The sequence below is a fragment of the Camelus bactrianus genome, chromosome 10 (genome assembly GCF_048773025.1).
Source record: "Camelus bactrianus isolate YW-2024 breed Bactrian camel chromosome 10, ASM4877302v1, whole genome shotgun sequence".
Classification (NCBI taxonomy): domain Eukaryota; kingdom Metazoa; phylum Chordata; class Mammalia; order Artiodactyla; family Camelidae; genus Camelus; species Camelus bactrianus.
In genome coordinates this window covers 6,475,622-6,487,819 of record NC_133548.1, presented here as the reverse complement: position 1 = coordinate 6,487,819, position 12,198 = coordinate 6,475,622, and the positions used below count along the sequence as shown (strand labels likewise).

The 12,198-nt window shown below is 61.1% G+C and overlaps 1 protein-coding gene across 5 annotated transcripts; it reads left to right on the top strand.

The window, feature by feature from the left end:
* Positions 1–90: 90 nt before the first annotated feature.
* SIPA1 (signal-induced proliferation-associated 1) lies at positions 91–11,700 on the top strand. Of its 5 annotated transcripts, none has more exons than XM_074371746.1 (16): positions 91–213; positions 2,558–3,317; positions 3,952–4,079; positions 4,163–4,339; positions 6,358–6,532; positions 7,255–7,358; positions 7,619–7,776; positions 7,875–8,484; positions 8,787–9,061; positions 9,935–10,156; positions 10,271–10,382; positions 10,477–10,585; positions 10,676–10,777; positions 10,866–10,920; positions 11,132–11,210; positions 11,314–11,700. In XM_074371746.1, exons 2-16 carry the CDS (start codon positions 2,645–2,647, stop codon positions 11,458–11,460), a joined length of 3,126 nt encoding a protein of 1,041 aa, XP_074227847.1. In that variant the 5' UTR covers positions 91–213; positions 2,558–2,644; the 3' UTR covers positions 11,461–11,700. The 5 variants fall into 5 exon arrangements, with proteins under 5 accessions (XP_074227847.1, XP_074227845.1, XP_074227849.1 ...); XM_074371744.1 differs by having other exon boundaries at positions 10,845–10,920; XM_074371745.1 differs by having other exon boundaries at positions 167–269; positions 10,845–10,920.
* Positions 11,701–12,198: the final 498 nt, after the last annotated feature.

The following is a 12,198-nucleotide window of genomic DNA, read 5'->3' as shown; positions in this document are numbered from 1 at the left end:
GCTCAGACCGCTGGACTGACCACCGCCAGGCCTGGAGCCCCCGCCCACTGCACTTCCCGCCGCACACGGCTCCCGGGTCGGCCCCGCCCCCTCCGCTGCGGCCCCGCCCCTTGTAGCCCCGCCCCCAGGCGGAGCCGGCGCCCGGAGCGGTAGCGGGAGAGCAGGCAGCGGGACCCCAGCGCCGGAGGAGGCGGCCGGGCGGGAGCCCCAGAGGTACCGGCGGGAGCGGGGGAGTGGAGGCACTTCAGTCGGGCCGGACAGGGGAGAAGGTGGTTTGGCGTGGGTCCGGGTGGTGTGTGGGTGAGAGGGGGTCCTCGCTGTGTTCGCCTCCTGCACTCTCCCAACCTCCAACTGGGCTCCAATCCCAAGTCAGCATGTCCAGTCCCCTGCCTCTGGCAGGCGCTGCACCCCCGCCCTCCCTCTGCATGACAGTCCGGCCCGGCCGGTGTACGGATAAGTGGATGCGGCGGCTCCTTACTCTTCTCAGCGGCGCTGGCGACTGCCCAGCTGCCAGCGGCGTGTGGGGCTCCCCCTGTTCTGGGGCTCCCCTTCTCCCTGGGCGGCTTCCTTCCCAATCTTTGCACACCGCGCCCCAATCCCGGGCCTGGCGTGGGAGGAAACATCTGTCGCGCCCCCTGGCAGCAGAAATAGGGTCATGACCTCCAGATGTGCTGGGAAGCGTCCAGCGCCTCCTCCTGGGGCAGCCAGGCCTTCCGGATCTGTGGGAGCGGGGCCGGCCCCCTCCCCCACTGTGACACAGGCCGCGAGGAATGTCCCGGCCTCAATGGACCCTGTGTGAAGCTGCTGGGTGGGGGACAGAGCCCAAGAACAGCCCCCAAGGCAGAGCCAGAGCCCGGCACTACGCCAGAGCAAGAGGCAGTGCACGCACACGTACACAGAGCTCAGCCCACACGGAACAGGGGCCTGCACAGACCCCCTCCCACATGTCCCCTCTTGCCCCCATCATACACACATCACACACGCCATGGCCCAGGCCCTGGAGCTTGGCACATAGAGCTAGGGCCTGCATCTGCCACGACACACTTAGCACATTGTGGCTTCACTTGCTTCACCTTCCTTTCAGTCTTCTAGCAGTACTGGGAGACGACAGGAAAGGGTTAACCCCATTTTACAGATGAGAGAACAGAGGCTCAGGGTCAGCATCAAGAACTTGTCCTGGGAGAAACCAAGGGAGGAGGCACTCTGAGCTTTGGAGGCCTGAACTTGCTTGGTTCTGGAGCTTAAGCCAAGGGGTGCATGGAACCTCTGCCCTCACTGTCTCCTAGCCCAGTTCCACAGTGTCACTGGATGATACACAGAGACCCAGCAGGTGCCTGCACCCCTAGTGGTCCCTACATCCCTTCCCCCCCACCCCACCCACTCCATCCTGGGTTCACCTGGAGGTGGCTCCTCATCACGTTCTCACACCACTCTTTGCACCTGCGTCTGGTCTTGACACATTTCCGCACTTAGCAGGTCCCTGGGGCCTTGGGTGTCTCACTCTTACATCCTGTGAGACCTTAAGCCTTAGCCCAACCCCCTACCTGCCCCACACAGACACACACAGGGATAGACCCTGGTTAGACCCTAGAGATTGACAGACCAGCTTCAAATACTAGCCCTGACATGAAATAGCTTCAGGCACGAGCATCCCTTTATCTGGACTTTAGTTTGACTCTTGTATGCGGTTCAGACTTCCCAGTCAGCATCAGTGAAGCCAGGTAGGCAGAAATCCCCATGGGTCCCAGTTCCAGAAAAGGGACCAGGTCATCGTGACTCCCTCCCCTTACCGCAGACATGGTCACAGTAGCCTGCAAGAGGGTCAGCCCAGGCCTGTCCTTCAGGTTATGGTGACTTAGGTCCCATGATTGAGCTAGTATGACCCCAGCATTTTCCTCAGGATGTGGGGCTGGGCAGGGGGCTGGGCCCAGAGTTGGGGCCATTTCCTGTGCCGAAGGAAGTCCTCTTACTGTTCCTGCTCCCCTGCCAGTGTCCCCTCTTGAACCCCTGTGTCCTTGAGGTATTGAGGCCATGAGGGCCTGGGCATTGAGACCTGGCCTCTGGGTGCTCAGCTCCTCTGGGATCCTGGAGGAAGTGGGAGGAGCAGGGAGGAAGGTCTCTGGGGACAGGACGTCCTCCCTTTGTCAAGTGGGCAGGACCCAGACACCAGTGGCCCCATGGGTTTCCCGTCCCAGCCAACAAATCATCTGTCCGGTTGCGCCAGCTCTTGGTAGGGACCCTCACTCTGACCCCAGACCAAACTTAAGGAGCGTGAGTGGAAACTGGGGAACCCTGAAAGCCCAAGGGCCACTCAGGCTCCAAGACCCTCAGGTCCAAGGCCCTGACAGCCCAGCCCCTGGCCCTGCCCAGCGCTAAGCTGGAGGAGGGGGCTGGAAACCTCAGCCCTAGGCAGACAAGGAAGTGGCCAGGAAAGCGGAAGCGGCTTTGATGGTCTCGGAGGGGGCCGGAAGCCACCCCGTGTGGTGGAGGACCAGGCTGAGGGCCTGGGTTCCTGTTTTCTCCCCAGGCCCCTCTGAGCAGCCCCCTCTTCCCTCAGGACAGGAACTGCCAGCCGACTGGGCACCAACCACCCGTGCCCGCCAATGCGGCCCGGCACCCCGAGAGCCAGGTCCGAGGCACGCCCATGTGGGCCGGCGGCGTGGGGAGCCCTCGGCGGGGCCCGGCCCCTGCGCCCACGGATGACCTCTTCGCCCGCAAGCTGCGCCAGCCAGCTCGGCCCCCGCTGACACCACACACCTTCGAGCCCAGGCCAGCCAGGGGCCCGCTCCTGCGCAGTGGCAGCGATGCGGGCGAGGCCCGGCCCCCCACGCCAGCCAGCCCCCGCGCCCGTGCCCACAGCCACGAGGAGGCCAGTCGCCCCACTGCGCCCCCTGCCCGGGTCTTCACTGACCCGCTGGCTCTGCTGGGGCTGCCAGCCGAGGAGCCAGAGCCCGCCTTTCCCCCAGTTCCCGAGCCCCGCTGGTTCGCCCACTATGATGTGCAGAGCCTGCTCTTTGACTGGGCTCCAAAGCCACGGGGGACAGGGGGCCATGCAGAGGCTGGCTCTGGGACCCCAGCCTTGGCTCAGGACCACATGGCCAGCTCAGACCTGCTGCTTGAAGCCCCTGGCTTTGTGAGTGAGCTTGGGGGTGAGGGCGAGCTGGGCCTGGGTGGACTGGTGTCTCCACCTGTGCCCCCTGCCCTGCCCAATGCAGCCGTGTCCGTTCTGGAGGAGCCTCAGAACCGCACCTCGGCCTACAGCCTGGAGCACGCAGACCTGGGCGCTGGCTACTACCGCAAGTACTTCTATGGCAAAGGTGAGGGGAGGGCCGCAGGGGAGAGCCAGAGGTCCCTGTCACCTGCAGTGAGCTGTCCTTTCCCTGTCAAATCCCTGGTCACAGGAAGGGTCAGGCTCGGCCTCTGGGCCAGGGCTGCCCAGCTTTAACCACCTCCCTAAGGCCAACCCCAGCTTCCACCCACAGCCGGGCATACTTCTCTGCCTCCAACCGGTTCATCCTCATACTCCTCCAGGCTGGGGAAAGATTTCCTATGGACATTTCTGTGACATGAAAACCAAACCCCTCCACCCAGGAACCTTGTTCTCATCGGTGCCCAGAAGGAAGGGCCCCAGACATCCTGGAGAAGAATATGACATGGTGGGAGGGGCCATGCAGGATCTAGGCTTTTGAGAAGGCAGGCATGGCCCCCTGGGTCTGGGGCACGATATATGGGTGGGGCTGCAGAAGGGCAAGGCATAGGGCCAAGTGTACAGGCGCAGGCCGGGATCTGGCCGCTAGAATGTTGGCGGGGCTGAGGAGGGGACAGGACTTAGTCCAGGATCTGAACTAGCATTGAGATGGGACCTGGGGCGGGACTTAGTGATGGGCAGGGTCAGGTGAGGGTGGGAATACCAAGGAATGGGACTGGTCACCCACCCCTCATGCCCCATAGAACACCAGAACTTCTTTGGACTGGACGAGGTGCTGGGCCCGGTGGCAGTGAGCCTGCGACGGGAGGAAAAGGAGAGCAGCGGGGGGGGCACTCTGCACAGCTACCGCATCATCGTGCGGACCACGCAGGTGGGCCGGGGCCATGGGAATCAGACATGGATTGCCTCCTCAACTGCCCGTTGTATCCTGAGTGCCTCTGCATCCTTTCTTAGCTCCGGACCCTCCGCGGTACTATCTCGGAGGACGCGCTGCCTCCAGGGCCCCCAAGAGGCCTGTCTCCAAGGAAGCTTCTAGAGCACGTGGCCCCGCGGCTGAGCCCAGCCTGCCTGCGCCTGGGCTCAGCTTCACCGAAGGTGCCCCGCACACTGCTCACGCTGGACGAGCAAGTGGTAGGTGGGCGTGGCACTGCTGCCCTATGACTGGACCTGGTCTGAACCCAGCCTGCCCAGCTCCCAGCCAGCTAGCCTTGATCCTGATCCTGGGCTGGAGGGGGACCCCAGGAGAGCTGGTTTTTCAAAAGGAGAGCATCAGAGGTCATCTGAGGCCTTGCCTCTCAAAGTAAGGTCTGTAGACCAAGCAGCATCCACACCACCTGGGAGCTTGTTAGAAATGCAGATTCTTGGGCCCCACCCCAGACCTACTGAATCAGAACCTGCACTTAAAGAAAATCCTGAGATAATTCTTATGTACATTTGAGTTGAGGAGCACTGGTCTGCTACCGCTTCTTCCTGAAAGTCCCTCTTGTTCCTTGTCAGTTTGCCCTGCAAGGCCCTGCTTGGTCTCCTCCCAGTTTGCGGTGCTCACTCCTTCCTGGGGCTGCCCATTCCACTGTGGGAATGCTTGAGCCAGTTGGAAGTCTTCCCTACCCTATGCTGAGAGCTGCCTACTGGTCCTGATTCTCCTCTTTTGTCAATCCGTCAGTCATTCAACAAACGTTTTTCTCACACCTCCTTGGTGTCAGGCCCCAGGCTGAATGCTGGGGACCTGTCTAGACCAGGAGCTGTCCTTGATTAGCTCACAGCCAGGTAGTGGGGAGAGACCCACAGAGAATCAAGGATAATGATAGAGCAGGATAACAGTGAAAGGGGAATGTAGAGGGTGCCATGGGGCACCAAGGTTGTGCTGACGGCCCTTCCTTGGCCAGGGGTTTAGCATCATGGAGGAAATGCAAGAGCTCAAACCAGGAAGAGCAGGCAGAAAGAACAACTTGTGAGAAGCTTAGAAACTAAAAGCTGTCACATAGGAGTCCTGTAGGTAGTTCAGTGTGGCTGGAGTAGGGCTTGAAGGCAAAGGATTGGGAAAGGCTTGTGTTTGGTCCTGAGGGCACTGTGGAGCCATGAACGATCTGAGAGGTGGAGCAGCCCTCTGGTGTTGAAGCTAGACTGGAGGCCTGGCTGAAGGCTGTTGCAGGTCCAAGCCAGACCTGGTGGCGACAGTGGCAGAGGTGAAGAGGAGGTCAGTCCAGGAGTAGTGTGGGTAGCCTTTGTGACTGACTGGAAACATGGGAGTGTTGCAAGATCCCCCAGCTTCTTGGCCCCTGGGAGTGGTATTTTTTTGGAGCCAAGGACCCAGGAAGAAAGGCAGGGTGGGGTAGTCACAGTGAGGAGGTGAGGTGCCAGGTGCTGGAAGGACATCCAGGTAGCTAGAGCTTGAAAGGTCTGGGCTGGAGGCAGAGATGGGGGTGTCATTCCATGAAGATGGCTGCCTTGGCCACTGAGGCAAAGAGTATGGATGGAGAAAAGGCCCAGGCAGGAGAGTGTGGGTCCCTGGGATCTCAGGTAAAGTGAAATTCCAGTTGCCCCAAGAGCCAGCTATTGTGAGTGGGTGCCAAGATGAGACCACACCTTTGGCCATAAGAGAGGATTAGGTTTGAGCTGGAGTGGAAGTCGGGGTGCAGGGGTTAGGAGGGATGAAATTAAAGCCAGGGGACTGTGGGTGTAGACAACTTAGTATGAAGATGGGAGGTCAGAGCTGGAGGGGCCCCTGCCTTGCCTGCCTGGTGTCAGGGCGCCCTGAGCTGCGCACAGTTAACCCCAGGTGGAAGGAGCCAAAAGAGTCGGAAGCAGAGAGTGAGCAGAGGCAGTGCGGGGCTCTGGGCCTCCAGGCCTCCAGAGGCCAGGGAGGATGTGCCTGGGATTCAAAGGAGGGGAAGACGGGCTAGCCTTGAGATAAGGATGACAATGTGGACATTTGTTGGGATCTACTTTCCTGAGTTCTGGGAGTAGGAAAGACGGAACCCACTTGATAGGCGAGGACACAGAGGTGGCTTAGAGAGGGCGGTGCTCAGGGCCACACATTGAGGCAGTCCAGCCCCCGGGCCAGTGTCCCATCCACTCCCCAAGGCCCGGGGAGGGGTGGGGCTGGGGACACTGAGGCCTGTGTCTTCTGCCTGTGCCCTCCCCCGCAGCTGAGCTTCCAGCGCAAGGTGGGCATCCTGTACTGCCGGGCAGGCCAGGGCTCGGAGGAGGAGATGTACAACAACCAGGAGGCAGGACCTGCCTTCATGGAGTTCCTCACCCTGCTGGGTGATGTGGTGCGGCTCAAAGGCTTTGAGAGCTACCGGGCCCAGCTGGACACCAAAAGTGAGGCCCAGGGGGCTGGGGGGTGGGGGCAGACCCATGCTGAGAGGTGGGCTGCCTTGGTGAGAACCAACTGTCTGCTCACTTTCCTCTTCCATATTGCCCTGGGGCTGGGGCCAGCGGGGTGGAGAGTTCTTTGGGTGGCTGAGGACGTGGGTCAGGGGCTGCAAAGGCTGGGAGGAGGGGCTGGGGCTGTCCCCCAAGGCCTTAGTGCCCTTCTGTCTGAGCTGGGCCAGGTGGGTATGTGGGCACCACCCCCTCCATCAAACACACATATTCCAGCAGCCCAGCCTCCTGGGGAGCACCCCTGCCTCCCTGGTTGGAAGGGCCCCAGGGTACCTGGGAGGTGTTTTTATCCAGCATCTCCTGCCTGCCTTCCGCTCTTTCAGCTGCCCCACACATGCTGGTGCCTGGGCCAAAATCTGTCCTCTCCTGAGACATCTGCCCCCGCTTCCGCCTCCCTCCTAGGAGGCCATTTCTCATTTCTGTCTTCGTTCTGTCTCAGCATCCCACCATCCAACTCCAGGCTGGATCCTGTGGGGGGAGGGGAGCAGCCAAGGCTGAGGCCCTTGGACCTTGTGGCCCGGACATTGGCTGATGGCATGAAGGGGTTGTCCACCTGCTGGCTGTGGGTACAGGGCTCCAGACTGCAGGCAGGGAAGACAGGTTCAAGCCACCCAGATTCCTCTTGCTCTCCTTCTGTGTCCTCAATTCCCTGGCCACAGCGGATTCCACGGGCACACATTCCCTCTACACCACGTACCAGGACCATGAGATCATGTTCCACGTGTCCACGATGCTGCCTTACACCCCCAATAACCAGCAGCAGGTGTGTGGGGGCTAGGGTGGGGGTGAGGGTGGCCATGGACTTCTGGGAGACCATGGAGGGGTGCTGTGTTTGAGCCTTGGCATGAGCTCTCCTGAACCCCAGCTACTCTCCCAGCTAGAGTCCCTCCCCAAAGACAAACACCCCAGGCCTTCACCAGGGACAAGTGGGAACCACTGGTGCCCAGGCTCTGCCTTGCCCGAATGAGGAGGGACTTGGGGGCAGACAGGTCCCATTCACATCCCCCACCATCTAACCCCTAGCTCCTGCGGAAGCGCCACATCGGCAACGACATTGTGACCATCGTGTTCCAGGAACCAGGCAGCAAGCCCTTCTGCCCTACCACCATCCGCTCCCACTTCCAACACGTGTTCCTAGTGGTGCGGGCAGACGAGCCCTGCACTCCACACACCTCCTACAGGTGGGCATCCAGGGTGGGGGGCGGGATCTCAGTTCTGCCAAGGGTACCTCTTCCTAGACTCTCCCTGTGGCCCCTGACTACTAACTCCTTCACTGTAGGGTGGCCGTGAGCCGCACTCAGGACACCCCAGCCTTTGGGCCAGCTCTGCCCCCTGGCGGAGGTCCCTTCGCTGCCAACGCCGACTTCCGGGCCCTCCTGCTCGCCAAGGCGCTCAATGGCGAGCAGGCGGCGGGTCACGCACGCCAGTTCCACGCCATGGCCACGCGCACTCGCCAGCAGTACCTGCAGGACCTGGCCACCAACGAGGTGACCACGACATCGCTGGACTCGGCTTCGCGCTTCGGCCTGCCCTCCCTGGGCGGGAGGCGGCGGGCGCCTCCCCGGGGCCCGGGCGCCGAGCTGCAGGCGGCGGGCGCGCTGGTGTGGGGCGTGCGCGCGGCCCCCGGGGCGCGGGGCGCGGCCGGAGCCGAGGCGAGCGGCCCCGACGGCTCCGAGGTGCCCTGCCTGCTGGGCATCTCCGCTGAGGCGCTGGTGCTGGTGGCACCGCGCGATGGCCGAGTAGTCTTCAACTGCGCCTGTCGTGACGTGCTGGCCTGGACCTTCTCCGAGCAGCAGCTCGACCTCTACTACGGCCGCGGGGAGGCAATCACGCTGCGGCTCGACGGGCCCCCGGGCCAAGCCGTAGGCGAGGTCGTGGCGCGCCTGCAGGTGAGGCGCGGGAGTAAGGTTGGGAGCAAGGTACCTGCGCGCGGCAGGGAAGGAACTCCTCGTTCCCACCGCCGCGTCTGAGAAAGGGAAAGTCAGGGTGGCGGGGTTGGAGGGGGCACACCCAGCCGCGGAGCCTGGCAGAGCTGGAACTGGGGTTCCCCAGGTCCCCCATCTGCAGGGTGGGTTGCTAATGCCCTCCTCGGGGATGTGGAAGGGTCCGTGTGACCTGGGAGGGGTCTCTGGGACTGGCGCTGGGGCGGCCCCTCCTCCAGCAGCCCCGCTCACACACTGACCCGCCCCAGCTGGTGAGCCGCGGCTGCGAGACCCGCGAACTGGCGCTGCCCCGCGACGGCCAAGGTCGCCTGGGCTTCGAGGTGGACGCCGAGGGCTTCGTCACGCACGTGGAGCGCTTCACGTTCGCAGAGAAGACAGGGCTGCGGCCTGGGGCGCGCCTGCTGCGCGTGTGCGGCCAGACACTTCCCACCCTGGGTCCCGAGGCCGCTGCCCAGCTGCTGCGCTCGGCGCCCAAGGGCTGCGTCACCGTCCTGCCCCCGGATGAGAGCGGCCGGCCCCGCAGGTCAGGGCGCTGGGAAGCAGGGAGGTGGGAGGACCCGGGAGGTGGGAGGACCCGGGAGGTGGGAGGACCCGGGAGCTGGCCACCGTAGCCTGCGCCTCCCGTGTCGCTATTAGCGACAGGAATCTCGTGTGGCAGCTTTTCCTTGTTGAGAGAATCCCCGTCTCTTAATCTCTCTGAACTGCCCATTTCTTATAAGTAGAACGAAGCCAATTAAGCACATTGCCTTCACTGCTCGAAAAATCGATTAGCAGCCCCCACGGTCTTTTGGGCCGTCTGGTCTCCGCTGCAGCTACTCGACTCTATCATGGTAGCACGAAAGCATCCATAGATGATATATAAACGAAAAGTGTGGCCCGGTGCCACCAAAACTTTATTTATGGACCCTGAAATTTGAATTTGATATGATTTTCACATGTCATGAAATATTCTTTTTATTTCTTTCAAAGATTTAAGAATGTAAAAACAATCCTTAGCTTTCAGTGGTACAAAAACAGGCACATAGGCTATAAAAGACAAGAAAAAGGCCCAGGGTGGATTTGTCCCCAGGCAGTACTTTTTGGGTATCTATGCTAAGTGGTTTTCCGTGTTATTTAAATCCTTACAGCAAGCTAGCAGGTCGGTACTATTATCCCCATTTCACAGATGGAGAAATTGGCATTCAGAGTGATTTGCTACATACACACAGGGGCAGCACTGCAAATTTGAACCGAGGACTGGAAAAATGGCCTGTAGCCAGGCAAACAGTTTTCATTGTTGGAGAATTTGGAGCGCTCTTCTGGAAGTGAGCCTCAGGCACAGCTGGGAGTAGGGCCGGTGATGTGGGATGCTGGGAGCCAGGCATTCCTGTCTGACGCTGTCCCTTCTACCTCCCAGGAGCTTTTCGGAGCTGTACACGCTGTCTCTGCAGGAGCCTAGCCGGCGGGGGGCCCCAGAACTGGTGCAGGATGAGGCCCCAAAAGTGGCCCTACTGCCCAGCACGACGAAGCAGCTGCTGCAAGTGTGCCTAAACGACGGCAGTGGTCCTCCAGGGCCCGGGGACCTAGCCGAGGAGAGGACTGAGTTCCTGCACTCCCAAAACTCACCATCACCCTGCAGGTGCACCCTCTCAGCCTTCCTTCTTCTCCAGCCTATGAAGTTGGACAGGAAAGCCTCTGTAAGCAGGGGCCACAGGTGCAGCTTCTAGCACTGAGCTGTCCCTGCTCTCCCCAGCTCCCTGTCAGACGAGGCCCCAGTCCTGCCCAACACCACCCCAGACCTCCTCCTTGTTACAACGGCCAAGCCGGCAGCACCCAGTGCTGGCAGGGAGATGCCTCCCGCCCAGGTGAGCAGAAACAAGCCTCCAGAGCCCCACAAGCAGGGATGGGTACAGGGTGATAGTGGTTGTCACTGCCTTTATACCCATTTCTGCCTCCCAGGACAGTCCAGGCAGCCCCAGTAGTTGTGAGGACAGGGGCAATCCCACCCCAGAGCTGAGGGCCTCCTTCCTGCCGCGAACCTTGTCTCTGAGGAACTCCATCAGCAAAAGTGAGTCTGGAGCAAGATGGGGTCAAGGAGGAGGGCAGCAGGGGGCCTGTCCTCGGCTTCCCTGGCTGAGCCCACCTCCTGTGCCCACAGTCATGTCGGAGGCGGGCAGTGAGACCCTGGAAGATGAGTGGCAGTCAATCTCGGAGATCGCCTCCACTTGCAACACCATCCTGGAGTCGCTATCCCGGGAGGGTAAGGCCACCAGGGTGCTGAGGAGAGGAGCCAGAGTGGGGCTTTCTCCCTTTACCTACCTGCCCAGATGGTCCCTCTGTCCCCACAGGACAGCCCATCCCAGAAAGCGGAGATGCCAGAGGAACTCCAAAGTCTGACGCTGAGTAAGGCTCCCAGCCTAGTCTACCCCTTCAGCCCCAGGACCACTGTTTGTGCCCATCCATTAGAGTTAAGCAGTATCCCAGGGCTCTGCTTTCCCGTACACATAAGTCAGAAGACAGGGTTGGGCTCCTCTCATGCGCGTGGGTCTGGGAACCAACCCATGGTGCCGCCCTCTGCCCTAGTTCCTCTGAGTCCTGACCCCCATGTCCTCAGGCCAGAACCTGGAAACCTGTCTGAGAAGGTCTCTCACCTGGAGTCCATGCTCAGGAAGCTGCAGGACGACCTGCAAAAGGTGACACGGTGGCTGGGGGTCGGCGAGGATTCACAAGGCTGTCCTAGGAAAGGGGCCAGGGGCCGGCCACTCTAACTCCTGTCTCCCCCCAACCCCACCCCAGGAGAAGGCAGACAGGGCAGCCCTGGAGGAGGAGGTGCGGAGCCTGCGGCACAACAACCGGCGGCTACAGGCCGAATCGGAGAGCGCAGCCACCCGCCTGCTCCTGGCCTCCAAGCAGCTGGGCTCCCCCACCACTGACCTGGCCTGAGCCGTCTGGTCCAGCCTCAGCCTGGCTGCAGAACTGCCCGGGTCCCTCAGGCACCTGGGTGACACCAGGCCCTGGGCCCCCCTCAGGAACTTACCCTGCGCAAGGCGCGACTTAGCACTGCCCCCACTCCCCTGCCCATTATTTGGTGGCGAAGTTGACCCTACCCCATCCCTGTTTGTAAATATTCTGCGGGGGAAAAGGGACTTCAGGGAATAAAGAAGCCACTATTATTTGTGTCTACACAGGTGTTCATGACATGATGGGGGAAAGGGTTTTGCCCCCACAGGCCCCAGCCAAGCTCCGGGGACTGGGTAGAAGGGCAGGCCCAGGGGACACTGGCCTCAGAGATGGGCAGCCACCAACTAAGGGGTTTTCTGAGACTAGGCCTACAGCTTCTCTCCCACAAATGTTTATTTGGTCTGACGCCCTAGAACCAAACCTGAGATCAGAGGCAGAGGGTGGACCTGCAGGGCAAGGAAGGGAAGGCACTTAAGGGTCAAGGAGAGTCTGACTATGCCCCCTTATAAATCCCTGTCCTCCAGTATAGACACTCCTCTCCCCTCTATAGTTAGCAAGCCCCCAAGCCTGGCACTCCCTCAGTTATCTGGCCAGAACTTGCAGGGCCCAATTCCAGAGGTAGTAGCTTCTCTGCCTTAGTTGACTGGGAGGTGTTTCCATGTCCCAGAGGGCATCAGCCCTTGACCCACTTCTCTCCTCACCAGACCCAGCCCTTTCCTG